The 26,914-nt window shown below is 41.2% G+C and overlaps 1 protein-coding gene across 1 annotated transcript in view; it reads left to right on the top strand.

The window, feature by feature from the left end:
- The first annotated feature begins 16,094 nt into the window (after positions 1-16,094).
- Positions 16,095-26,914, top strand: part of epha8 (eph receptor A8) — a 93,397-nt gene continuing 82,577 nt past the window's right edge. Inside the window, exon 1 of the mRNA XM_070837326.1 lies at positions 16,095-16,182. Coding sequence (XP_070693427.1) covers positions 16,095-16,182 — 88 coding nt within the window. The remainder of the gene's footprint in view (positions 16,183-26,914) is intronic.

The raw sequence follows: 26,914 nt of genomic DNA, 5'->3' as shown, positions 1-26,914 counted from the left end.
TTTAACTAACAAGTTTGTCACAATGTGATTTACAGAGAACAAGGGCACAAAAAGAGATAGAACAGGGATAAAGAAAGCACTAGAACAAGCACTTCAGTGGAGAGATTGTGCACCAGTTTTCCAGTTAGTCCCGTGTCACCTTGTCACATTCACTCGTTAAGGTGAGCCAACGCAGGTGAGATTATTTTCCTGAGGCAGCGCGGAGGGTCAGTCATTATTCTGTCACCACAGGAACAAAGATACAGGTTTAAAAGTAAACTGCTGTTTACAACTGCCGGGTTTCAATTTTGTAGCTCTGGCCATCAGATCCATTTGCCGTGATAACATTCAGTATAATATTGCCTCTGCAGAGATGTGAATAATTAAAGCTTCCCAACCACTTGCGTGTTTCCAGATACTATGTGCAGTGTGTTACAAAGACATTTCTCCACTTACTTTACAACACAGTAGATAAAACCAAAGGTTAGTAAATTGCCAGATGGTTTATATTTCTATTTGGTCCACAAGCTCCTGTCTGTGATTCAAATGTGTTCACCGTTACATTTGAGTCAAAGAGTCGAGCATCCGATTTTCTGAAATAAAAACCTGGCCACCTTTGAAAAAAAAAAAAAACTTTTTAACAACACTTCCTCAAAGCTTCTTCTAAAACATCTGGGTGAAAAATTGCATCTGCTGCACAGTGGAAAAGATTTATAGGCTCTGTATACAAGATTCAGGACCACCCATAGTCACACCAAGACCAAAACAATGTGTGTGACACAAACAGTTACCAATGAGGTAAAAATCGGAGTAAAATCACTCCCGTGTGAACAATATTAAGTGAGGAGATAAGTACACTAGGCAAGCAAGAGGTCACACATCTTGGCTCTCACTTCACCTATGATCATTTGGAATATTGACACCACGGGGCCGAGGGAGATGGAGGAAGAGGATGTAGATGCAGAGAAGCCTGGGGCAGAGCAGCCCGAGGGACAAGGCACACAGCTGGGGCGGCTCGAGTCGAGGCAGCTGAGACCCATTTAGCTGAAGACATGTCTTCAGTGGAGGAAGGTCACCTTCAGCTGAACGGTTTGAACTCGCACTTGCACGAACATGCACACATGTTGCTGGACCAGGTACCAAACCAAAGACCAGAGAACCACAGAGACAGTGAGACTTCACCCCATGCTCAGGACACCATCACTCCACTGCATCTTTACATAGAAATTGTTCATTGCTGCTGCATTAATGTTCTGAATGTTGTAGAGAGAATCTATAACATGTTCTCCAAGTTGTGATTCATTTTTCCCTCTCATACCCGTAAATGACATTTCGTTTAAAAACCCTAAATTACCACTATTTGTGTCAAAATTGTACATATCTTTAGACATATTTTAGATTAGAGGATATCATTATCTCCAACGTGTACCCCATACATATGTACTTAAATCAAGTTAGAAATCAAAGAAACATGATGATCATTATAACCCACCAGATGAATTTAAGGTGCTTGCATGTAAAAACAATGCGTACACCTTTTCCCCACACATGAACTGGTAGTTATAGAGACATTCTGGCTGTGGATGAAATGAGGTGGGCATGAAATGTAAGGTGAGCGATGTAACCTTTCACTAAAACATTGTTTAGGTTGTTTGCCAGTGTCACCAACTGTGTCATTATTTTGCAAAGACACATTTATATATTTAATTTAAATCATTTATTATTCACTTTTTATTGACAGACGAGCCATTATTTCCCTGCTAATGATCTTTTCCTTTGATCCTGACTTGTCAGGTACTTTGTAAAGTCTGTTTCAATATGAGCTCTATGAATGAATAATTTAGCAGCTTTCTGACATTTAACAATGATGTGATATCACTGCAATGGTGGTTTACATGTGCATGTGATGAATTAGTGGTATGGTTGCTTTAAAACGCAGCTGTGAGCAACAGTTGTGCTTAATGACAGCTGTTGAGGAACGTTGCAGATGTCGCACAGACGGTGAAATTGCTGTTTCCTCTCGCTGTTCCTTTCAAAGACAGATCTAATTAGTGGTGGAGAGGTGAACAAGTTTGGATTTACAAACGATTGTGTGGCAGTAGAAGTGAGGCCACAGTGATTATGATTAATATACTGTATGAAGTCTGAGAAAGAGAATTCGTATGCTCATTTCTGTCTTTGTGCGTGGGCTACTCAGTTTTACTTGAGAATTTACAAAGAATTTAATGCATCTGGCCACAGATGGCTTGTCAGACAAATCTTCACCTTTTTAAGTTTTCTTCATGGTTGTTTGTGCATCCACGGGTACGCTGCAGACAGGAACCAATTCAACCAAAAAAATTAAAACAATACTGGGTAAAACGGTAAGTTATTGTGCGCAGCAGAACACACTGCTTCCATAGCAACAAATCACTTCTGTTAATAGTAATACTGGTTGGGTAGGGGGTGGCTAAAGGGACAAATACCTTCACAAAAGCAGTGAGTGTGATTAAATGAGTTTTTTAAAGCTCACTGAGTAATAGTTTTTATGAAAAACAGATGGTTAGCTCTGTGAGTCAAATGTAATGTTAATACATAAGAGGCAAACACTGGGACATATATTATTACATTCACAGTGTTTCACAGCACTACATTTTACTGCTGCATTTACAGGCAGTATCACATCAGGGCGACGTGACATCATACGTGTGTTCACAGTAATTTGGGTGGAAATGTGACACAAATGTCCTCACAGAGACTCCAAAACTCTGCTTAAGTCACAACTGGACTCTGAGGCATGAACCCAAATGTTTGACTCAACCCAGAGGAGTTAAAGATGATTTAATGAAAAGTTCTCATTAGAAACTATATATCGTTGCAACCATCTTGCAAGCTGCACCAAAGGAGGGGAGATGCACTCAAGTTTGACAATTATCAACTTAAATTCATCGAAGTAGCTTACAACCCAAACATACAATGAGGCAGGTAAATCAGTATCAATGGTGTATGAGGGTGAGTGACTGCAGTAGATAAGTGGTGCAGGGCGATGTGACTGACACACAGGTATGCAGGCAGGCAGCCTTAAGTAGCGTAGGAACACTGGCCAGGTGATCCCAGCTGGCTTAATGCCACAGCTCCTCCCAACAACACAGACGGGAGGCAAGAGGCTCCAGGGCCGCAACAATATACACACTCAAGGTAAGTGAACACAGGTGGAAACAATCAGGGCGGGGCAGACAATCACACAGACGGGAAGCTAACAAACGAAAGGGTAACACAAACTACACAACAGGAAGTCACAAGACAACATAGACACGAGACCAGAATAAACGAAATAAAACAACATAATTTGAAGAGACAGGAGCTGAAACAGAGCTTCCAGAAAGAGGCTGGAGAGAGCAGTACGCACAGTACGAGGAAAATAAGCCGTATTCTAATAATAACAGCATGTAAACATATTCTAAGACAACCAAAATACAAGTATGTAACATCTTTCTTTTAAAAATGGATGGATCGATGCAGCCGAACCAGAGATATCGTCTTTATTATTCCATACATTCGTCTTCCTTGTCGTCTACAATACTGCACAACTTGACTAGCTTCACTGAACTCTACAGATTTGAGTAAATGGGTCCTTTTTTTCCAGATTCACAATCCCAAATTTTTTTCATTTTCAAACTTGGAGTCTCCTCCTCTGGAAACACTAAAGGCTTTTAACAAATGCATGAGAACTCCCCAACAGCTGGAAACAGACTTTAATGTGTAAAATCTGTGGCGTTCCCCTTTAACAATTAAACTTGACACATTCTGTCTTAACATTTCATCACCTCAGTATGTATATACAACAGTACGTAGAAAATGTATGTATGCAAGAGAAAGGGTGGCAGAACGACTTTTCAAGACGCCTCATTCAATAAGAGGAGGATACCGTTTCATCTGAAAATTTGAAATCTGAATCTGAAAATGAAAGAATAAATCACAGTAACATCTCAAATTAAATTGTGGCTAAATTTGAAAGAGGCTTAAACAAAAAGTGTGTCCTCGTCTGTTTTTCCACACACTTTCAAATTGTGCTCAAAGTAGTGAGTGGAACACTGTCTATGCTTGGCTGAGGTGGAAAAGTTGGTGGATCTATGGAAGCAAAACGCAACAAAGTGCAATTGAAACAGACTTGGCAAATAGCTAATGACACACTTGAAAAGGTATAAGGGTAAAATGTAATTAATTTAATTGCTCCCTCCCCTTGTGCAGTGGTTTAATGGCACCCACCTACTTTTTATCTTGATGAACCAACTCTTAATTTTCACGAAACAGCAGTGGATGGAAACACAAACATTTGCGTTGTCTTTTGTCGATTTTGTGGAAATTAGACTAAAATATGCGCAACATTTAGATTGAGGCTTGTGTACTAGGTAAATGTGAGTGCAACTACCAACAGTAGAGTGGAAATGAGTTTGAATATCTAAAGTTACAAAGAAAACCCAACATACACAAACATTTGATCAGTCACCAAAGAAGGTTAATTCAAAGGTTCTGCACAAATGAGCACTGCCCATCACTCTTCTCATCTGACCAAAGTGTCACACGAACAGCTCGGTCACATTGTGCACGTCCCCTCTGGACAGAGAGACTAATTAGCCAACGCAATGCAGCTGTGGAGGCTGGCAGCCGGGTCACAAGGCCGATGAGGTGAGAGAGAACAGGTGTGCAGCGCCACCCTGTCTGCTGAACAGGTGAGGCATGGCTGCACCTCAGAAGACAAGCAACACACTTAGAGATGAGGGAAATGAGGAGACAGAAGCTGATTAGGAAGGAGGATATGATGAAGGCGTTGCCAAAACAACGGGCAGTTAATGCACAAGTTTTGAAAATATGCTCAGTCACTATCTGGTGAAGAGTTAATAAATTGTAGATGAGTTGGACTTGAATAGCACCTTTCTAGTCTTTCCAACCACTCAAAGTGTTTTAAGAGAGTTCCAGATGGGATGTGGTCTCCCGTCCTGACATGTTGTGGTCTCTTCCTCAGGGAGTCCAGTATCCAAGAGCACAGTGAACTGCCCAAGCCCAAGTTGCTCAGGTTTTTAACGGGTTTGAGAGGGATTGTTATATTGAATGCTGAGCTAAAGTCCACGAACAGCATCTTTACGTTCGTGTTCTTTAGGCCCAGGTGTGTAAGGGCTGTGTGGAGAGCTGTTGAGATCACATCCTCCGTCAATCTGTTTTCTCGATAAGCAAACTGATGTTGGTTTAGATGGGCAGGGATGGAGGATTTAATGTGAGAGAGGATCAGTCAGGTGATGACGGGGGGGTAAGAGCAAATATTTTTATCAGTTTTTGACAGATCCAGGCTAGCTGTCCTTACCTGCTTCCAGTCTTTATGTTAAGCTAGTAAAACTGCATCCAGACATCCATACAAAGAAAATGAAATGTAAAATGTCATAGTTTGTATGTGAGTTGCTTGCAGTAACTGTTTTTAGCAGTTTGTTAGATTATTTGCGTTATTGTCTGACTTTGGGGTTTTAATGAATTAATTTGTTAGTTTGTTGATCAGGGAAGTGGTAGACCACAAACTCCTGTATTCTGCTTAGTAAACCTGTTGTTTTTGTCAATGGAGTCTGGCAGCTTTGAAGAGAGCGAAGAAAGAGATGGTTCCCCGTATGGGTAAGTACCTCATACAACCACATTTCAAAATATGAACTATTCCTTTATAATAACGGTGCAAAAAGAGCTCTGTGTCTGTATTTACCATGTCAATTTGAGTTCTGATTGGAAAACTTTCACCCATCATGCCTTGTCTTATTAACTGTGACTGGAGCCTTTTGCTGAGATACATTTTTAAGACACATTTCACCAGTTTTTATTTTGGCTCAGTAGTCCCAAATCTATTTCTGTCTCCATCATTTTTCTTTTTCCTGATTTAAGATACAACAAGCCACGTGTCACACAGGCACTCTGTGACCCTCACTAGCACAAATATAGGAGGACACACTCATGCGCACATACACACACATATATACATACACACACACATGCATATGCACACACACACACACACACACATACACAATGTCTGACAAGGTCTCAGTGGAGCAGTCACTGTCAGTCTGTCAACTCTCGGGGTTTCCAAACAAGTCAAGACAAGCTTTCTCGGAGACAAGATACAAGACAACTCATCACTTTTGGCTATTTGTCTTTTGGGATGTTAGTCTTGTGCTGAAATGTCATGTTCATGAAGAACATAAACAGGAAAAAACAACCCAAAAAAAGCACAACAACAGAGACTTTGGGTCATCATGCTGTAGTTTCGGGGCTAATTCTTGTTTTCATCGAAACTGATTGTAAGGAAATGGTGTTAGAGGACGCTTGAGGCTTAGAGGCAGCCTGCTAATTAGGACTAAATTGTATTAGCACAACAACAACACTGACCCCTCAAATCCCCCCCTCTCTCTTGTACACACACTCTATTTTTCTCAGACGCACACACACACGTACACACACAGACATGTACACAAAAACGCAGTTTCTCATGTTCACTCTCACATACACACAGATTGACCTCATTATTGATGTTGTTCCTGGTTAAGACCCCTCTCACGGTCCCTGCTGCTCTTGGCTCCTCTAAAAAAAAAAAAAAAAAAAATCAGGAACACAGATTGTCCACGTTATTGTAAACTACTCAGTACACCTCAATATATAGATATATTCATTTATATATGTATTTCAAGGACTTGTGACATCCTGGACCATTCCAGCTGATACAGACACCTAATCAGTGAAATACTGGGTCAGTGATAGTCTAAAGATTGATGTCAGAGAATCACCGCAGTGTAGTTGCAGTGGGTGTTTTCTGCCCTGCGGCCACAAGGGATGATAATAATCCTATTACGGTTTGACACATGCGAATGAAGCCAAGAAAATGCCACACTTAAAAATATACTTTACAGGTTGTAAGATTTCATTTTTATGGTAAGCTAAAGGGCTATTCCAGTATATTTAAACCTGGGCCCAATCTTAACATATTTTGGTATCTAATTAGGTCGAGTATCTTGACTGAGCCAGGTGAGGGTTAGACCTGTGAGATTCTTTTTGTTTTACCAGAAACATCTGTTATGTCTGTCTCTTCAAAGCCACCAGGCTCCTTAAAAAAACAGTAATTTTAGCTCACAGAACACACAATAACACAAACAAACAAACCGATGGAGGCAGCAGTGGATCAGCTACTCCGGTGTTCTGCAGGGTAAAATTACTGCTTTTGTCAATGGAGTCTAGTTGCTTTGAAGACAGTAATATAACAGCTGTTTGTGGTTAAACCAAAAGGATCTTGCAGGTCTATCAGGGATCCTTTCCATAATGCTGTCAGACACTTAGAACAACAATCTGAACCTGTCAGTCACAAAAACTAGCACATTTAGTGGATGCACTTTGATCAGACGCAGTTACCTGAGAGGATCACCTTGCAGCTATTGCAGTCTGTTTTGTGGCTGCTGGCTGAGGCGATCTACTTGAGCAAATATTCATTTTGACAAAAACAAACAAACAAAAAGAAACACTTTTATTGAGAATTGAACCTGAGGTTTCTTCTATTTCTGCATGTACATGAACAGTTTATTTCTGTGTTGGATAGATGACACAAGGATTTATACTGTTATTAGCGTCAGCGATATAAATGCTTCAGGGCGAAATCTGTGTTAGGAATAGTTGAAAACCATCACAAATAATGATGAGAAAAGGGAAAATAATTTGGAAAAGAATATACTATAGATAAGAATGTTAACACCTTGCTTTTGGTTAACGAGGAGATGCTTGATTCGTGTCATCATCAACACCAAGAGCACAGTCCTGACTTTGACATGTCTAATTTTTGATGAGATTAAATTACTGGTATTTTTGGCTGTGGACACAAGTAATGCAAGCATGCCACATATTCAAACTGTAATTTGTGGAAGCCAGCAGCAGCAGAGCCTCAAATTCATGGACTTAGGGTTAGCAGAAAAGAAAGCACTGAAAAACATTCAGTAAAGCAGCAATCAGTGACATATACTGGTAAATTAGACTGAATCATTAGCGCTCATTATTCAAAGCACAACATACTGATCACACTGTGAGACGTCTGCAGTTTTGTCTGAGAGAGGAACTGATTTCACTACAGATGTGTAAATGCATTTTAGCTGTGTCAAGGCTGGCTAGACTGACAGTTTTGACAGCTTACAGTTAGGCTCTATTTGCTCCAGACTGCTCAGACAGGAGATTGAATACTCTTATAGATGTTATGGTTACATGGTCAGATTTTGAAGATAGAGATCCAACAATTCATTACAACGAATATCATGATTAGCATTAACGTTTCCTGAAAGCTGGTAAAAGAATTTCTCAACACCTCTCTATATGGTCATTTCTGGAGTCTGTTGGAAGCACAGTTTGGGCTTCTTGTAGTCCTGAGGGGCCACTGTCTGTGGGACGGGTGGAGAACATTAGTTTCAGAGTCTAGTAACTTTTAAACTCAGATCTTAACATTCAAGCGATGTATGAGGCTTCATTAAACCCAACCCTACCCCTACCCCTGGTGGGCCAGTGGAGTTTTAAGAGGTTAATACAGTACACCTTAATTGAGTATTTAATTGGATTACCCAAATTTGTATTGATTTTTCTCACTTCCATGAACACTTTGTTTTTTGTGAGCTTGTGTTTTGCTTGACAAGTATTGCTAAGACCACTAAGCCTAAGTGAGTGGGCAGTGACCGCACAAAGCAGTGGCCTCATAATGTGTGTTAAACTGGAGTTATGCTTTTCCAAAGATGCACATAAATGTCCACACAAAGAAGTGTGATGTGGGTGATGAAAGGTCACAGAGGAGCTGACGTGCACACCTTCCAATGTCAACCATGTCCTGTGCAGACCTGCACAACAAGCAAGTGCAACTCCAGTTGGGAGGCAGTTGAAACGGAGACAAAAACAGAGGGAAATGTACAGCAGCCAACATTTCCAAGTGACCCCCAAAGCACCTTCCCAATAGTTATTGGCCGAATGAATGAATGAAGTCAATGGAAGAATACAGACAGGCAAACAGGCAACAAAAACACTGGAGACATCTCTCTTAGATCAAGTCATGGCTTACATGTGATCCACCGAAGTCTGTAAGAAGTTCTGTCAGGGGGTCGTCATCATATTTTCTGTGTGTGCACATGTGGAACATATCTGCGTGTGCACACCCCCAACTGTAGTACAGAACACAAGTCTGCAGCTGTAAACATCACTGAACACACTGAAGTCTGATCCAAGGTATGAATGCTTGAACTAGAGAATCTTGGTTATCCCAAGTCGTAGCTATGCTCCCTCTTTATTCTGTTCTGTGACAAAAGCAAAGAGGAGGAAAATGATAGAAATCACTGGAAATTTCTGGTAAATGAGTAAGTTACACACTCAAATACAGCACACATACACACTGTTGAAAAAGTTATTGTGTATTTTCTGTACTGTCAGTGGAGGAAGTGGCCTATTTGCTATTTGTGGCAAAAATAAATCTGTTAAATGTGACAGTTAGAAAATAAGCATGTGTTGAATCCAAAGACAGGCCGGTGGGATGGAGTGGATCTCTCCTGAAAACAAAACAAACGAAGAGTGCTCCACTCTGCCTCCCCTTTGCTCATATACTGTGACACCCCATGACCACCCACTGTTTTCTATGTTAACTTCGTCTGTGTGGGTAGATGTTTTAACGCATGTGCTGCTAGTGGGTAGAGTCACTGTCCACTATTTATGACAGTGTTTATATATCTGAGAGTTGGAAACGTGCACGCACATGTTATGTAGAATGACATATGTATATGTGTTGGACAGCCCCCCCCAGGTGTCTATGTTAATTAGATAGATGCAGCTTTAACTGTAATTCAAGCACTGTTTTGTAACACGGCTATGAAGCGAGTAGTGGCATTAGATCACATGTTCCAGCTGAGTCTTCTGGAGATGTCAGTGGCTTAAAGCATATAACGCTCCACTTTATATCCACAGTGACATACTGTACCTGTATTCAAACAGTTAGATGAGCAGACTAGTAAAAGGTGCTCACAGACTCTGTAGGTCTTTGTAGAGTTTTGACTTATGACTTTGCCTTCATTTTTTGACATAGCTTTTGAATGATTATCCTGAATTTTGGCAAAGTAAAAACTTGTTATAATGATATATAATCCACCATCTATCTGATCGAACTATTTTTGCTTCAAGTCCTATCATTTCTTGTATATTTTACTCTCATTCTTTGCAGCTTGTCATGACTCAACCATAGTCACAAAGCCCATCTCTGTGAAGTTACCTGTTAAGTGCAGCACCTCTGACCCTGAGCTGTGTAAGCTGCAGCACCCTGATAACAGTTCCCTGACCCCTGTGTTGGAAGGGAGTGCAGAGAATTGGGGCATGACAAGCAAAACAGATGAGAAAATGTATAAAGGTCTTTGCAGTTTCAGATCCCCATTGTTTTTCTGGTGCTGTCGCCAAAGAGGGAGGAAGAGGAAGGCTGAAAAGAGTCACTTTAAGAAGCCGAGTTTGCCAGGACATTGGAGTGGACGGTGGAGTAAAAGAGTCTCTCTGGTGCTGAGTGTGATCACACGCCATCCAGATGAGAGGAAACTTAGAGGAGAATCTTAACTGATTTGGCTGACTGACTTTGTGATTGCAAACACTGACTGGTTACATTTGTGCAGGCACAGGGAGGATCCATCTCAACTTGGCTCTCCCACTCTTTTGGAGAAGTAACTTACACCTCCTTTAGCCCTGTACTGTATGTAATAAGAGCTGGAATTCACATAATATGGTCAAACCTCATAATACCTAGTGGCTCACATTGTAAATTCAGCGTAATTTACTTTTGCACAGCACTAATTTCATCTCATGCTCTGAGTTTGTCTTTTTAAAATGCTGTTTTCACTCACCAGTTAGTCGGCTGTTAAGCCAGGGGAGAACTTTTAATGTGATACATCTGTGCGAGAAATACTGGGTTTCAAGGATGTTCATTTTATGAAATTAAAAACTCAGCAAAGAAGAAGTGAGTTAATCCATCTCCTCTTCAGTCCTATGTATAATACATACTGTTTCGTCCCTGTAGGTCTAGGGTGAGGAAGGAACATAGATAGCTGGTGTTGTCAGACGTAGAATCGCCATTTATCATTACAAGTGGTCAAAAGGATAATGCAAACAAATTAAACAAAGGAATGAAGTGGCAGCAGCCAAGCATGTGACGGAGGAGGGCAGTGGATGGCGCCAAAATCAACAAAGTAATAAAAACCAAAAACCATTACAACTATTTTGCTACTAATAACTGAGGATCACAGCCGTCCTGCTTGAAAAACACTGAACATGAAGATGAAACAAAATCTCTAATCTACTCTAAAATACCTTTTACTATTAAAACAAAAACACAATGGTGGCAGCCACCCTTTAACCTAGTGAGCTATACAAGAAAGGAACTACGTGAGGTCCTCTGTGTACAAAAGCTGGTGACGTCATTGATCAGGGGGAGCAGGAAGCACCAATCGCAGCAGAGAAGGGCGGACTGACCCAGGGGGTGCAGGACTGCAAGGCGCTACTGAAGACCCTCATGACCTGGTCCGCTCAGCCAGCTCCCAACAGCCCTGTAAGATACCTGTGCCTGTAACACACACGCTGTCATTTAAAAGTCAGTGTTAAACAACAGCCTCAGTAACAAATTTCACTTCTAATTTGCCATTGTTTCGATCACAGTCATGTTGTTCTAACAAACATTTTACATTAAAAGTAAAACATCTCATATTAATGAATGAATGAAGAAACAACAACAAAAAGAGTGACCTTACTTTATCTTAAGGCAAGGTACCTTTAATCTTATAAACAGTTAAATGTGGAGGAAGTATTGAGTTTGCATTCATAATAAATAGCATCAACAGCAAACACTAACAGGACCAAACGAGAAAAAAGATAAAATATAATAAAATATTCTTATACTACAAACAATTTTTGTATATAAAGGTTTGTCAAATGTGTTTGGAATAAAAGCTTGACTCTCTGCAGTTGAGAAATACAGTTGTAAATACATTGCCCTGCCACTATTGAATATGTACTTCACTGGAAAACTGTCATTAAATAAGTTAGAGGAAGAAGTTTTATATTATATATATCAAATATTTACATACAATAATTTTTATTGATGATGATACCACTGACATCTTCCAGTGTCATTCTGTGGTTAGTTAGTTTATAGTTGAAATTAATTTACCTGAAATGAATTCACTTGCTTTGAAGTGACTCGATTACACTGAGGTGAAATGAGCGGAGCTGAACTGATCAAAGAATTAAAGTGAGAGCGAGGACAGAGTCAGCGACTGTGCTCCGAGCAGCTCTGTCACTGCTGAGCTATATTTAGCCAACACACACCAACAAGCCCCACAACAGTAGGCACGCACTGACCCCCACCATCTGCTCACTCACACACATACACACACACACACATATAGTCATGTATACAGACACACACCTTAAGGTTTTAATGCCAACTGCTGCCCACGGACCCCCTGGGTAAATCCAGGTGGACTTATTTAGATTCCTGTCACAAGGTGGTCTTATGTGCACACACACACACACACACACACACACACACACACACACACACACATACTGGGAAACCCCACTTTGTTGCAGCGGTGATAGAGTCATTAGTAAGTTTTCTCATAATGGCGGAAGCATATAGTGTATACAACAACAAGGCTTTCTAAAGACTCGCTGTGAGAGCAGAAAGCTATGGGGAGCCATTTTAATGAGCTTGCCTCTGTGTGTGTGTGTGTGTGTGTGTGTGTGTGTGTGTGTAGGTTCAATTATGGTAAAAGGACAAAATGACCCTACAATGTTAGTATTACTCCTCTTTGTGTTCACATTTATATTCATGTTCATATTCTGAGTCACATTATTCCTGTAATACCTGTGCCTCCGAGTTATTATTCACACACTCTTGGACATTTTATTTTCAATGTGGAAATTTTCTACCACCTTGCTTTGGCAGAAGTGAGAGAAGACTTTACACTGCTGCCTAAACTGAGATGTCACACTGATGTGTCTCTGCATAGAAAATCAATTACCAGAGGTGCGATAGGTGAGTGAGACAGGAGCAAGTGTGATTTTTCTTGGGATACAGATCTATTTTCTGGTTCAATACCATACTGTTTGTTCTGTTTAAAAACACAGATGAAACATTTTGTACCTATATGTTATGGTGCGTAGCTCCAAGCTAAATGCTTGTAGTTCTAATATTCTTCATGTTATCCAAGTAATAAGAGGAATACAGATTTAATTTCTCTGAGTTTGATCTCTTGGTTCAGCGTGCTCCTTAAAAAGCATCCCTTCCTTCTGCAGATCCCTCCGTGCATGCATTTACATCAGACACATTGACAGGAATCAGTGGTTTTTTTGCGTGTTGTGTTTCGGGGTTCAGAGAGCATTCTCCCCTCTGCACTTGAAAGACTGGAGCGCCAGGGTGAAGATGACAGTGTTGTTGTCCTCACAGGCGTGCAGCCTATTAGACAGGCAGACTGACAGTGCAGCCTAGTGGTAAAGCAACGGAGCCTCACACATGAACACACACTGCAGATCAGGGACAAAAAGGCTACAGACAATAACAACGTCTGGCCAGACATGATGCGTAACCTGCTGCACTTCTCTGTGTTTATGTGTGTCTTAGTTGCTCCGTGCTTTATCAAGACATTGCACGTAGGCACAAGGCTCCCCTATACATGCTGTGGAGGAAGCATTATAAACTCACACAGAAACCCCTGTGTCTCCAGGCCTGAGGGGGCGGAGGAAGGGGTTTGGCAGGCAGAGCGCAGCCTCAATTTGGCCTGGACACTTAAACTAACCGTCCATCCCCTTCACTTAGCAGGCCAGCTGCATGTATGCTCAAACTCATTATTCAGGAACATTCCTCTCTTCTAGTATTAAATATTTTGTAAGATGAGCAGAACCCTTCTTCTTCTTGTTTTGTGTGTGTGCGCAAGGCAAATCAGGCTGTCCCGGCAGTGATGCGTTCAGCAGCAGCAGCAGACTTGTCGTGATGGCAGCCGAGTGGTGACAGCGTTGTGCTGCCATGTCCCGGGGGTTACAGGGCGCACGGTCCAGTTTGGGAACTCAGCACGGCAGCAGTGCTGGCAGACCTCTGAGCTGGGCTGTGACACAACCCAGTACGCATAAGACCACAGGTACGACCTGACAGAGCGGCTGGTGCACAGGGGTGTGGCAGCAAATGAACTGTAAATCCTGAAAAGGCAAAAAACTCACAGTAACACTAATCATTATTTATTCATAACACCTTTCATATTAGTTAATAAATTTAGCCATTATTTTCTTTTAAAACCCGAGCTCAAATACCACTATATTGTTATTTTTGATTTATTTAGTTATCATTATTACTATTAGAATTATTACTAGAATTATTAGAACTAATATCAGAATTGATGGCAATATCTTTATTATTATTATTGTTATTATTATTGTTAGTAGTAATAATTGTATTTTTCTCATTGTAGTAGTAGTGGCGACTAAAACCAAAAACACTATTTTCATGTATTATTAAAAAGCACATTATTCTTTTGTACGCTGATAGTAACAGTAGGAGTATTGGCACAAACAAAGTATATTATTAATAATATTATGACTCATATTAATAGTTGTAATGACAGCAGCAGTAGCAGGATAAAATATCATAATTAAAAAAATCGGATTATTAGTATGAATATTATTATTATAATACAATTAGTAGCCTATTGTGCATAGTGCAGTAGGAGCAGGAGCAGCAGCAGCAGCGGTAGTTGCTAGTAATGATACAAGCTAAGAACAAAGATACTAATATTATCAAGCAGAAAAATGACTAATATTACTATACTGGTTGTATATTACTATACTAGTATTACTATATCATTGTTTTGTGTCAGAGTTCATTTTTCACATCACATCACATGATTATTATCAGGAGAACAAACTAGAACTAGAACTACTAGATGGACCTTGAGGCGAGATAGTTTTGTCAAACTGTGCACTCTTATTAGCTTTGCATCAGTTTATGGATAGCACTGATTAAAAATCTTGTCCTATCAGCTTTATAAATTATGTGCAATGATTTCACTTCAACACAGCTCAGGTCACTTTGAGGTGTGTGTGTGTGTGTGTGTGTGTGTGTGTGTGTGTGTGTGTGTGTGTGTGTGTGTGTTTCATATTGCACCAGAGTGAAGAACCAATTGATCAGGACAGGTGCTGTGATCTGGCACATGTGCACAGTTCCCCACCATCAGATGATTCAATACATGATCATAGTCCTGGACTAACAGACACACACACACACACACACACACACACACACACACACACACACACACACACATAACCATGGGAGGACATGCTCTGCTGCACTGGACATACTGCCCATAATAGCTTTATGAATACAATACAGGAGATCGATAACTGATCATTGTCCTTGAGCCTCGCAGACATGATGTTGTTTTCAGTTCATCCAATCAGTCAGATATTTGCCACTGGGTAGGTGAGAGTGTGTGCGGGATAAGGGAGCCAATGACAAATTAGGGTAAATAATGGAGAGAGAGAGAGAGAGAGAGAGAGAGAGAGAGAGATGCAGTGTGCCAGCCCGTGACCCAAAGATAAACAGAAAGTGAGAGTTGGCCAGGCAGGTAGGACAGGAGGGTGTGGCAACGGAGAGAGCATTTAATGTGCAATGTTTGCCGATCCCGTGCTCTAATTGGCTGGTGAGACTCTGACAGACGCACTCGTCCCTCCCCCCCTCTGGCTGCCTGCTGAAAGTGTATGTATGTATGTATGTGTGTGTGTGAGGGAGCCGGCAGACTGAGGAGAGCCACAGAGGCAGGCTCTAACTCCAACCCAATGAGCTCGCAGCCCTCACACTCACACACACTCCTCACACACACACACTCACACTCACACTCACACTCTCCTCAGCGCCGGCTCTCGCTCTTGCTTCAACCCTGGGACTCAGAAGAAGAAGGAGAGGAGAGAGAGGCAGCGAGGGAGAGTGAGAGTGAGGGCGAGGGAGTAAGAGGGGAGAGAGGGAGAGAAAGGCAGAGGGAGACTGGCGGGGTGTGAGGGAGAACACCATGGCTTCAGATCCGGGGCTGGCTGCGATGCTGCTATGGACTATATCACTACAGGCTCTGGGCACCGCAGGAACTGCCAGCAATGAAGGTAAGAGTGTGTGTGTGTGTGTGTGTGTGTGTGTGTGCACTCATTTGAATAGAGGGAGTTAAACAATGCATATTCTCTGACAGCACGGATGAACTTAACATATATGTGGAAGACACACTGACAACGAGCCAAAGCGACCCAGCATGACACACACATGTCAACAAATGTACTCACACACACACACACTCACACACAGACACACTTAGATGGTGTGCTTGTTAGTCATAACCCGGGGCATGACATCAAAGTTTGCTTTGCACAACAACTCAAGGAAATCTGGGTGATGTCTGCGTGTGTGTGTGTGTGTGTGTGTGTGTGAACTCGTTTTGACATTGCTCTTATTTGCTCGTGTTGCGTGTCAGCTGCAGTAACAGCGCATGTGTCTGCTGTGGGGTTAGGCAGTGACGTGAAAGTGTGTGTGAGCGCATGTGTGTCTATGCTGTTTCCATCTTATACGAACGTCTTTATCATCCTCACTTGTGTATTTCCGTCTGAGCTTCTTAAATGATGTGTATGTATGTTTGTGTGTGTGTGTGTGTGTTTTCTTTGCTCCCTTAAGCCCAGCCTGGGTTTGTTTACTTCCACCCTCCTGTCCTTCATCTTTCCACCACGAGACGGAAAACTGTTGTTGTCACTTGTTCAACTAATGCCACACACACACACCACAAAGTCCCCCGTCGCCTTTCTTTCTTTATGTCTGGGTGTATGTATGTGTGTGTGTGTGTGTGTGTGTGTGTGTGTGTGTGTGTGTGTGAGACAGGGTTCTTGACATAGGTCTGGTCTCAGGAGGCTGAGTGACAGCAGCGATTCGACTGTTAGGGCCCTCTTCGCCCTGACGGCAACATTCAGCTTACCACTGCAGGGAAAAAAAGCAGCAGCAGAAGAAGAAGAAGAGATAAGAGGGGAAAAAAGAGAGAGATCAGTGCTTTGGTTCAGGTGGGATCACCTCAGCAGTGGAGAGGTGAGGGCAGCCACTTATCCTGTGCTAAGCTGTGTAAAGTCGGGATGGGAGAGTCGGGCCGCCTCAGGTCAGACAGAGCAGGAAGTGAGGGCCGCCATGCAGACAGACGGTCAGTCCACACGAGACGTCCTCGTGTGTGACTCAGTGACTGAAACATTAACGCCCCACCAGTACCATCATACATACTAGCATGTCCCATTTTACTTCCCTCTCGTCTCAGCTGCTCCTGTGTGGACCGTAATTTCACTTATTGTCTTCGACGTCAAGTTGTGTCCCTCTCTTGTGTCTCTGCCATTCAGATTCTCTCCTGTACTGACCGCTGCCTTTTTCTGATAAATGACTCAGTAATTAGAAAAACAAAGCGTAATACTCACTTCATTTTTGTCCTGTCGCTTACTGAGTTTAAAAGTTCGATTTAAGGTCAACACAGAGCATTCCTGGACTGTCTGTGTCCAGGTCTGAAGGTACAGGTCTTTGTGAAGCACAGTTTAAACCTAAGTGATCCACTATGAAACAAGCAAATGGACAGCAACTCGTCCAATTTTCTTCCAATATTTAGTGGGCTTTTACCTTTTCTTTCTTTCTGTTTTTTTTTTTTAATTTACCATCAATCAATATTTGACAGTATAGAGACAGAGAGGAATATGGCACGAAACAAAGTTTGTCAGGTGGAATAAGTTGGGATGTTAACGTTATATATCTAAACCAATTAGATGCCATAATGACCCTACGGTTTTAAATCTGGTCATTTTGAGTCTCGATAGTTTCCTAAAATGAAGAAAATTCAGTGTTCCAGAGTTTGCTATCGCCCTAAAATAGCAATAAGAATATCATGTTACACTAAAACCAAATTATAATGTTCTGTGAAAACGTCAATATATTATCCTACTAATTGTAAGTATACAAACCTTCACAGAATATATTCAGAAACTGTTTTGTGGAGCTCTTTGAAGAGCCTGATTGTTATTTTAGGTTGAAGGGCGCTAAACAAAGGATTCTGCAAAGATTTTGAATGGTTTTCTGAGCCTCAACTAAACTCTTTTATTTTTCCCGTCATGAGATGAGAGCTTGGAGAAACTCAGATCACTGTTGGCCTTGCTGTTATTTAACATTTTAATCAATGTGAATGAATCAACCGATTTCTATTCACTGTGATTTATCCTAGAAAGACGTTCTCGCTCCATGAAAAAGTCACCGGAGAGTTGTGAATATAACGTTTCCCCAAAAATTAGATTTTGCTCTAATTCTGCAAACTAATTAATCTAAATAAACGCAAGAAAAAACAAATCAATTTTCAACGTTCTGCAAAAGAGTAACCATTGCTTTCATTCTACTTTGGAAGTGATTAGGGGCAAATTTGTAATTAAGCCCTAGCAAATAGTTGATGTCTAAATGATAACTGATTGCGTTTAAAAATGATAGTGCCGAAAAATTAAATTCCTCTTCTTTGCTTTGGTTCGGCTGCGGTCTGACTCGAGGGCAATTACAAATATTACATGTACATGGTAGAGATAACCTTTGGAATGTGTGAAGAGCTGGAAATTAAATTGGTGGAAGAACAGGTAACTGCTCACACAAACCATGCAGAGCTCCACTTAACAACACACACACACACACACACACACACACACACACACGCCCTGCTACTCACACACTGAACGCTCAAGAGGACAGACGTCGTGACTGATTTTTGGACGTATATTTGATGTACGAGCAGGAGCCATGGCCGGCCATTTTGTTTTTGCTCATTGTTCATGTTTGCAGCCACATTCAACCTGTGAGGCCGACTACATGTGCCACTACCACTCAAACTGACACAATGAAGTTTCAAATTGTACATATGTGATGCTGTCGATCACCGATCATCGATCATCTCTCAAGTCTTCTTCAAACCCTGTCATTTATTTGCATTGGAGTGTGTGTGTGTGTCTGTGTGTGTGCATACATGTGCATGTATGTAGGTATGCAAAGGTGGAGGAATGAGACAAAAGGAAAGCTACTCTTAATATTTTGAAATCTCATAACGTGTTTGCATATTCCTTAAATAGAGGACATGAAATATTGAATCTTGCAGTGATGCAAGCAGTGAATCTATTGTGTGCCTGAGAGACACAGTAATTATTACAGAATCAGATTGCTTTTTTTTCTATCGAGAAACAGAAAAAAAAAAAAGAAGGGGCTGGAATCATTAAGAGACCAGCAGGGATGTAGTGGAGGAAGGTAAAGCCTCCTCAGCTCAGCTTATCCACACATTTCATTTGCAGGACGGAGTTTAGCACCTTATAATCTGATAAGCTTTCCTTTCATTATGTAAGTTTGGAGCACACATTTTAGCATCATTGGCAAATAATAAAGGCAATTTCATGGTGAAACATATCTTTGATTTAGTAAATCGATAAATAAATAAAAATCCTACCAAATTTTGTGAAAAAACTGTGTCGATAAAAGTGTGTGTCAATAAGGATGTTGTCACTCAGGAAAAAACTTGTACTAAAATTGTACAATTATGATTTTTAAAGAGTTCCTTTGAGAGGGTGAGCTAACATATGACAATCACCAAACTATTTAGCCTCCTATTAATTAAATAATAAGTGAATTATGGAGTTGGTTAAGTGTCTTTTTTCCCCGATCATTAACATTGGTAGTATGGAGACTCAACATGTTCAGAATTAAATAGATAAATACGACTAATAAAACAAAAAATGACATGATAAAAGACACATTATGTATGAAAAATATAACAATGAAACGACAATGATTTTTTTAAATGTCGTTAGTTTATGATGAAATGTTATGAAATGTTATTTCAGGTCATTTTCATTTCATTGCAGCATTTATCTCACAAGTCTGGGTTTTTTTTCCAATGGTATTTTTCCTGGTCCTGGTGTCGCACCTATCATCACAAAGTCTGACATGCAACACAAAGAGGACAGAACCGCTTCTCTGATTGTCTCTTTGCTTAATCAGACAAAAAAAAAAAGAAAGAAAAGAAATTGAATAAGTAGTTGAAATAGTAAATCATGCTAATGAGCTTGGTTGTAAAAACGTGTGGAATTATTTCACAGTCATGGTTCATCATAGTAATATACTAATAGTATTTGGAACATTTAACCATGTAAAAAGTATTCATTTTACGATGTCTTGCTTGGGTCTCCACTTCTAATCATTTAAGTTCATTCACACACATCAATACGTTGATTTTATTTAGTCACATTATTGTTTATTTCATAATGCATTATCCAGTGCAACAGGAAGAGGATTTACATGGTGCAGAAATAATGTTTTCATAGAAACCAGGGGAATCCCTGAGTCTTTCAGGGCACAAAATACAGGTTATCAGAATTTCAATCAGCCTTTAAAAAAAGAAGCTTTAGGCCAAAAACACATGGGGAGCAAGAAATGAAGCCCAACCTTGCCGTATCCAGCAACTCCCACATTTGTTGTGAATGTGTGCGTCCCGAATCATTTGCCTGTACGGAGGTGGTGGTTCTCCTGAGCAGCCCCTCCTGTCTGCGAGCACCAGTCCCTGATTCAACTCCTGCAAACTGTTTCACGCTGCCGCATTCCCAGTGAGGATAGAGAGCGTTCCTTCAGGTTGTTGTTAGTACTGAGGAACATGAAAAGACTCATGCAGAGAGCAGGACTCGCTGCTAATGAGCAAACTGTAGGTGGATGATTATTACCACATACCTCTGCTGCAGAAGGACCAACGAGGAAAGAGACACAGAGGCAGGGAAGGATGAATAGTTTTTTTTTTCATTATCTTAAGATTTAAACATGTAATTTAGAGGCAACAAAATCGAAGCATGGAACAGGAAATGAAGAGGGAAAAGTTGAAACGAGCCAGAGTGCTGGAAACTGCAATTTTTCTCTTTGTGCAACAAAAGACAAAGACACGTTTCTTTCTGTGAAAAAAAAACACTGAGGCTTTTGATTTTGATCACTCTTGCAGTCGGCTGAGACACTGCTGTTTGTATTGATCTCTCTTCAGTCAATAGAGTACCTGCCGCATGTTTAGTAACATCACATGAGAGAAAAATGCACAAGAATGTGTCACGCTGTAATTAATAGCTTGGGGGGGGAGATCTTTCTGCAGCACATTACAGAGAAAAAAAATATTTAAGCTATTGTAATATGTGTTGAATTTGCTGAGGTGTGTAGTCCTTATTCTCTTGCTCAAGGACACTCCAGCAAGCTCGCTAGCAAAGAGAGATGTTTTCCTTCATGGCTTCATGGCTTGATGTTTCAGTTCCTAACACCTTTTATTGACTTGTGGAACTGCCTGGTTCCACCTGCTCACCACATAGAGAGGCCAAACTGTATCCTAAAGTCTCACGCATGAAAAATAGATTTGGATGTTTCTCCCACATGCACGCTAGCTTCTTTTGTTTTGCTCGATCACTTAGAGGCGTCTGTTGCCGGTCAATAATAGATAGAGCATTAGAAGATGTGGTAGGCTCTAGGAGAACTCTGCAGGGGCTTGTGTTCAGTGCTATCAGAAGGATGTGCTCTGTATCAATTACTGATGATTTCACCTTGAAACTATGAAATGGTTGATCAAATGTAAGGTTGATTAACGCCACTGTGCCAGAAAATGAATGAAAGTTTCTTCTTTTTATCACTTTAAAGGCCATAAGAACAGACGCCTCTGCAGTCATGTCAGTAATTGCTGAAATGATATTTTTCCTCGGCTCCTGACCTCCTCCGTTGTAGCTCAATAGAAACAGTTTCCTGTGTCATCCTGTGGGGGGCTGTGTGTGCTGTGTTCGAGAAGCGCATTAAAGAACCAGAGAGGGCGTGAACCTTTCCCTCCCTCTGCCTGCTGGTTTGTCTTAACACAGGTTGTTGCCGGCGAGCCGGCTGCTCCCCCTTTTCTCCCCAAGGTCTTTATTGAGACATCAGCCTTGTTAGCCAGCTGTCGGCAGGAATATAGGAGCTACCAGATCAATACAGCCAGGTCTGCCAGTCCTCCTGAGCTGCAGCTAGAAGCATGCAAGGCCTCAAAAAGCATGGGCTTCTCTTGAGCCTTTTGCACCCATTAACAGGACCTGATGCTGGCCTGTCCAGAGTTCAGCAGCCTCTGGGCCGGTGCTGCTATGCTCTTTGATTGTAGCTATATCATTCGGTAATTTATGTTTCTCCGCTCTGCTAGCGTGTGGGGTAGAGTATCCCTCACTGGGATGGCTGAGGATAAAGCAAAAGAGTGAGAGACGGGGAGAGAAGGTTGTAGGCAATGCTTGACAGCTCTGTAATGGGCTGGTGTTGTGGTTGTGTTAGCACATCCCTCCTAGAGAGAGATCTCTATGAAGTTCCCTTCATGGGGACTGATGAATGACGGAGATCTGGCTCTGCAGTGCCAGCCTCCTCTCCTCTATTATAGACAGACAGAGGAACACAGCGTGTTAGAAAGAAAAGAGAGGCTGTGATAGAGGGATACATGGGCAAAGAGAGAGAGAGAGAAGGAGAGAAAGAAAGTGTGTGTGATGGTCATGGGGAGAGAACAAAGTGAGAAGAAGAGAAAGAAAGAGGGGGAGGCTGCCGTCTTAAATGCGTCTCTTCAACTTCCATCGGCGGTGTCTTTATCAACACCAGCGGAGAGCGTCTAGCTGATAATTTGCTGCTCTCAATTCCTTTCAATCCATTAAAGGATTTAAATGTTCATTAAGTTTAATAGAAGCCCAGCGAAGGTCTAATATGCTCTGATAAACGCTGGCAAACCTGCCAACCTGTTCCAATAGCTGCAGCAACAAAGAACCATCCAGCTAATAAGGTCAAACTCAGAGTTTGTGCTCAGCTCACTTTGTGAGGAGTGTTTCCTCCGAGTCACAGCGGCTCCAACAGCACCAAGCTGGGAGTGTGGTGTGTCTATTCATCAACAAGTCCTCCTAAACTAAACGACAGGTTGTTGTCACTGCTTTGTAGAACTACCCACTTCAGCATCTTGTTATCTGACCCTTCTACCCCTTGTGAAGGCCTAAAGAATGTACAAAACAGGTTCACGTGGTTGTTTTCTGACCTGCCACCTGTCGCTGGCGTTTGATTTGGGTTAGACGGTTGAAATTACTTAATCAATCAATCAATCAATCAATCTTTATTTATATAGCGCCAATTTATAACAGCGTTATCTCAAGACGCTTTCCATAAAGAGCAGGTCTAGACCAAACTCTTTCATCAGAGAGAGACCCAACGATTCAGGAATTCAACATTAAGGATTCAAGAATCCCCACATGAGCAGCATCAGATATTATATTGAGCAACAGTGGAGGAAGAACTCCCCTTTAACAGGAAGAAACCTCGAACAGACCCAGGCTCAATGTGGGCGGCTTCTGTAGGGGTCCATGTTGAGCATTGCAAAAACACTGGTCATGATTCAATTAAACCAACATTTATGGTTGATGGGAGAAATGATGTGCACAGTGGTCTTTTGGTCTTAGTGACCAGTCTAGAGTGTTTTTGCAGTTTCGGTGCTAATGTTGTGTAAGCTAGCATGTAGTGAAAGACCCAGTTTCTACTTCACTTATCCTCTGACCCCTGCTGAGAGATAACTTTAAAACAAGACTATGCAACAGAGAAGTAACACAGTCCTCTTTCCTAAATGAAAAGTTAAACTCATAAGTAATAAAACGAAGCCTCACTCACTACTCAAGTAGGGCTTTTGCTGCTGCAGCCTACTTGGTCTGACTGACAGCACGTAGTTAGTTCGCTGACTTTATGTCTCTTCCCTACTTGTGTTACAGTTACACTATTTTAAGACAAAACATTTGAATGGCTTTATCACAAAAAGGACACCTACAGGTTAAAAGTCTGAGGAGCCAGGAGAAGCTTTTGTTTTTTCCTGCATGTCTCAGTCAGGTCACCTTTGGATTACGTCTTTAAAACGACTGGCTGAAAAGAATCTTAGGAAATGAAAAGAAAAATAAGCCATTGTGCCAACAGTACCACAAACTGGACAAACAAAATGAAACAGTGAGTCAACTAAAAACTACAGAGTATTCAACTAGTGAACATGACTGATGCTCATTCTCCTTCTGCTCTGAGAGACAACAGTCTAGTGTTTACCTTGTCAGGTAAAACTATTCACAAGCTGTTTTAGACATTTGAAAAACCAACGCTGTCATTTCTCTGGCAAGGACTGTCTTGAATTTACATATGCAGGAGGATATATTCCCCCAGACTGTGGCAGGAAAGCTGGATGCTCACGTATGATGTAGTGAGCCCCAAACTGACCGTGATGCAGCCTGATGGATCTCTCCTGAGGCCTGTTTCCACAAGGAAATAATACGTTTTACACCCAGTAATCTGTTCATATATCACAGGCCTGATGTAATTAATATGTGGCGAGGGAGGGGGTGAGCCACATAACTCATTTCTCATCTGATGAAAATCCAGAGACACATGTACTCACAATCCAAACAGATGCACGCAAACACACACGTATGTATTTGTGTGCTTGCTCACACACACACACACACACACTCAAACAAACACTCCATCTAACCAAGTTATCTGTGTGGAGATGATATTAATGTCTGGTATATATGAAGCATTAGACTAAAGGTAATGGAAGCGTTTATAATGTCTAACTTATAGACACAGATAGGGAAGAAAGAGAAGGAGAAGAGGAGAAAATGAAGAAATCAAATGAAGGGTATTTTGGCAAAAGGTTTGTAAAAGTCTATTTCAGTGTCTTGCATCAGCACCTAGCCCTGTGAGTTACCTCCTGCTGAAGTAACCGCAGCATTTAGTGTAAAAAAAAAAAACAAGGTAGAGTTAAAACATCCTCCTATTGTTTGGAGGACAGAAGTGTTTGTGTGGTAAATGAAGCCTAACATGAACCTTTGCCCGTCCTGACCTCCTGACTTTTACAGTGTCCCGTCACCGTTTTGCAGCAAATTCATCATTACCCTCAGACACATCCAGAGCACAGTGCAAGACAGGAGGAGTATTTCTAGATCCTTTTGTTATATAGTGTCTTACAGTCAAATAACTCACAAAGGTTAGAAAAAGTTGGCTGTTGAAGAGGGAGAAACTGTAATTTTTGCATTTACAGCACAATCTACTAGACTGCCAAGCCAATGTGCCACCTGCAAGTCATTTATTTTATCTATTAATACTTATAAAGATATTGTTTTCTCTTTCTCCTCTTTATCTATTCCCTTTTATCACTGTTACTTCACAATTATATCACTGTGTGAATGGCTAACATCAGTCAGGGCAGTCATACATATTTGAGGTCCCGTAAAATTAAGTAAACCTCATGGTTGGTTCAGGAAAGGTGCCAGAAAATGACTTCACCCAATCACCCAAACTGCAATAGTCAAGCCCGAAAAGAAGAAGTGAACTAAAATCTTGCTGAAGATCTTACAGAAAACCCTCCAAGTGATGTTTAATGGAACGACTCAGCGGCGGCTGAGGCACGGACGGAGCCAAAGCAGGGAGTCCAAACACTCCTTTATTCTCCTCTGTTCTCTGACGTCTTCTGTCTTCTTGTTCTTACCCGTCCCTTTTAAATGCATGAATCTAAATTCAACCATCTACTCACACTCAGACTAGATTAACAACAAAGCTTGTGTATCCCTGCGAGGCCGGGACTGACAGAGGAGGAAAAGCTTGAGTTAGCTCTGCTCTGCAACTTTACACCCCGACACGTCATTCTGTGGGGAAAACAAACACATTAATACAGCAGCATGTCATCATGTGGTGTGTTAGAATTAAGGCTTTGATACTGACTCATGCACCTCTGTTCTTCTTGTGGAAGTTTTTATCCTCAGACTGCTTTATTTCAGTCTTTGCTAATAACATGGAGAGTCAGTACGTCGTGTTGCGGTGTCATCGCTGGTGTCAACAGCTGGTGGCTGCGTGGCAGCGCTCAGTCAGGCGAACAGCATCAGGACCTTTCCCTGACTGGGTTGCACACATATGATACACAGACAGGAGAATGGAAGGAAAAAGTCACACACATGCATGTCAACACTTGGTACATTGAGACTTGGTGATGAGAGAACACTAATGAATCATGAGCATCATATGTTATCCCCTGGGGATTACTGGCTGGGTGCTTCATGCTAACATTTAGTTTTAGCTTATGGAAGGTTACCTCAATCAATCAATCAATCAATCTTTATTTATATAGCGCCAAAGGATTCAAGAATCCCCACATGAGCAGCATCAGATGTTATATTGAGCAACAGTGGAGGAAGAACTCCCCTTTAACGGGAAGAAACCTCAAACAGACCCAGGATCAATGTGGGCGGCTTCTGTAGGGGTCCATGTTGGGTGGAGTTTGGACAGAGAGAGAGAGAGAGAGAGAGAGAGAGAGAGAGAGACAACACAAACAGCAACCAACGCACTAGCAGTGACTATAGCACTAACAATAGGAATGTGACTAAAAGATTAGCAGTATGATATTATATATATATTACCTAACATGTAAATTATTCTAGTCTAGATTATGAAGCATAACACAAAAAAGGCATTATATTTCAAGCTGCAGTATTTTTTTCCTGATGGAAATGATTTGGGCCGTTGTAGCATGTTTGTCCTTGTTGCCCTTGAGATATCTTTCTAACTAACAAACAGATAACAAGTGAACAAATGGGACTAAAAACAAACAATGTGAATAATGTGTCTTCACCATCTACGGTCTGTTTAGTTAATTAGAATTACATTTCTTGTTTTTCTAGATACATTTCATATTTAAAAAAGACCCATTAAGTTGCCATGGATTAATACACAACTGGAACTTTAATGAGTGTTCACGGGTTTACTCAC

This window comes from Pempheris klunzingeri, chromosome 2, assembly GCF_042242105.1.
Source record: "Pempheris klunzingeri isolate RE-2024b chromosome 2, fPemKlu1.hap1, whole genome shotgun sequence".
Lineage (NCBI taxonomy): Eukaryota > Metazoa > Chordata > Actinopteri > Acropomatiformes > Pempheridae > Pempheris > Pempheris klunzingeri.
Note: the sequence above shows the minus strand (reverse complement) of the source record. Positions and strands in the feature narration are given on the sequence as shown.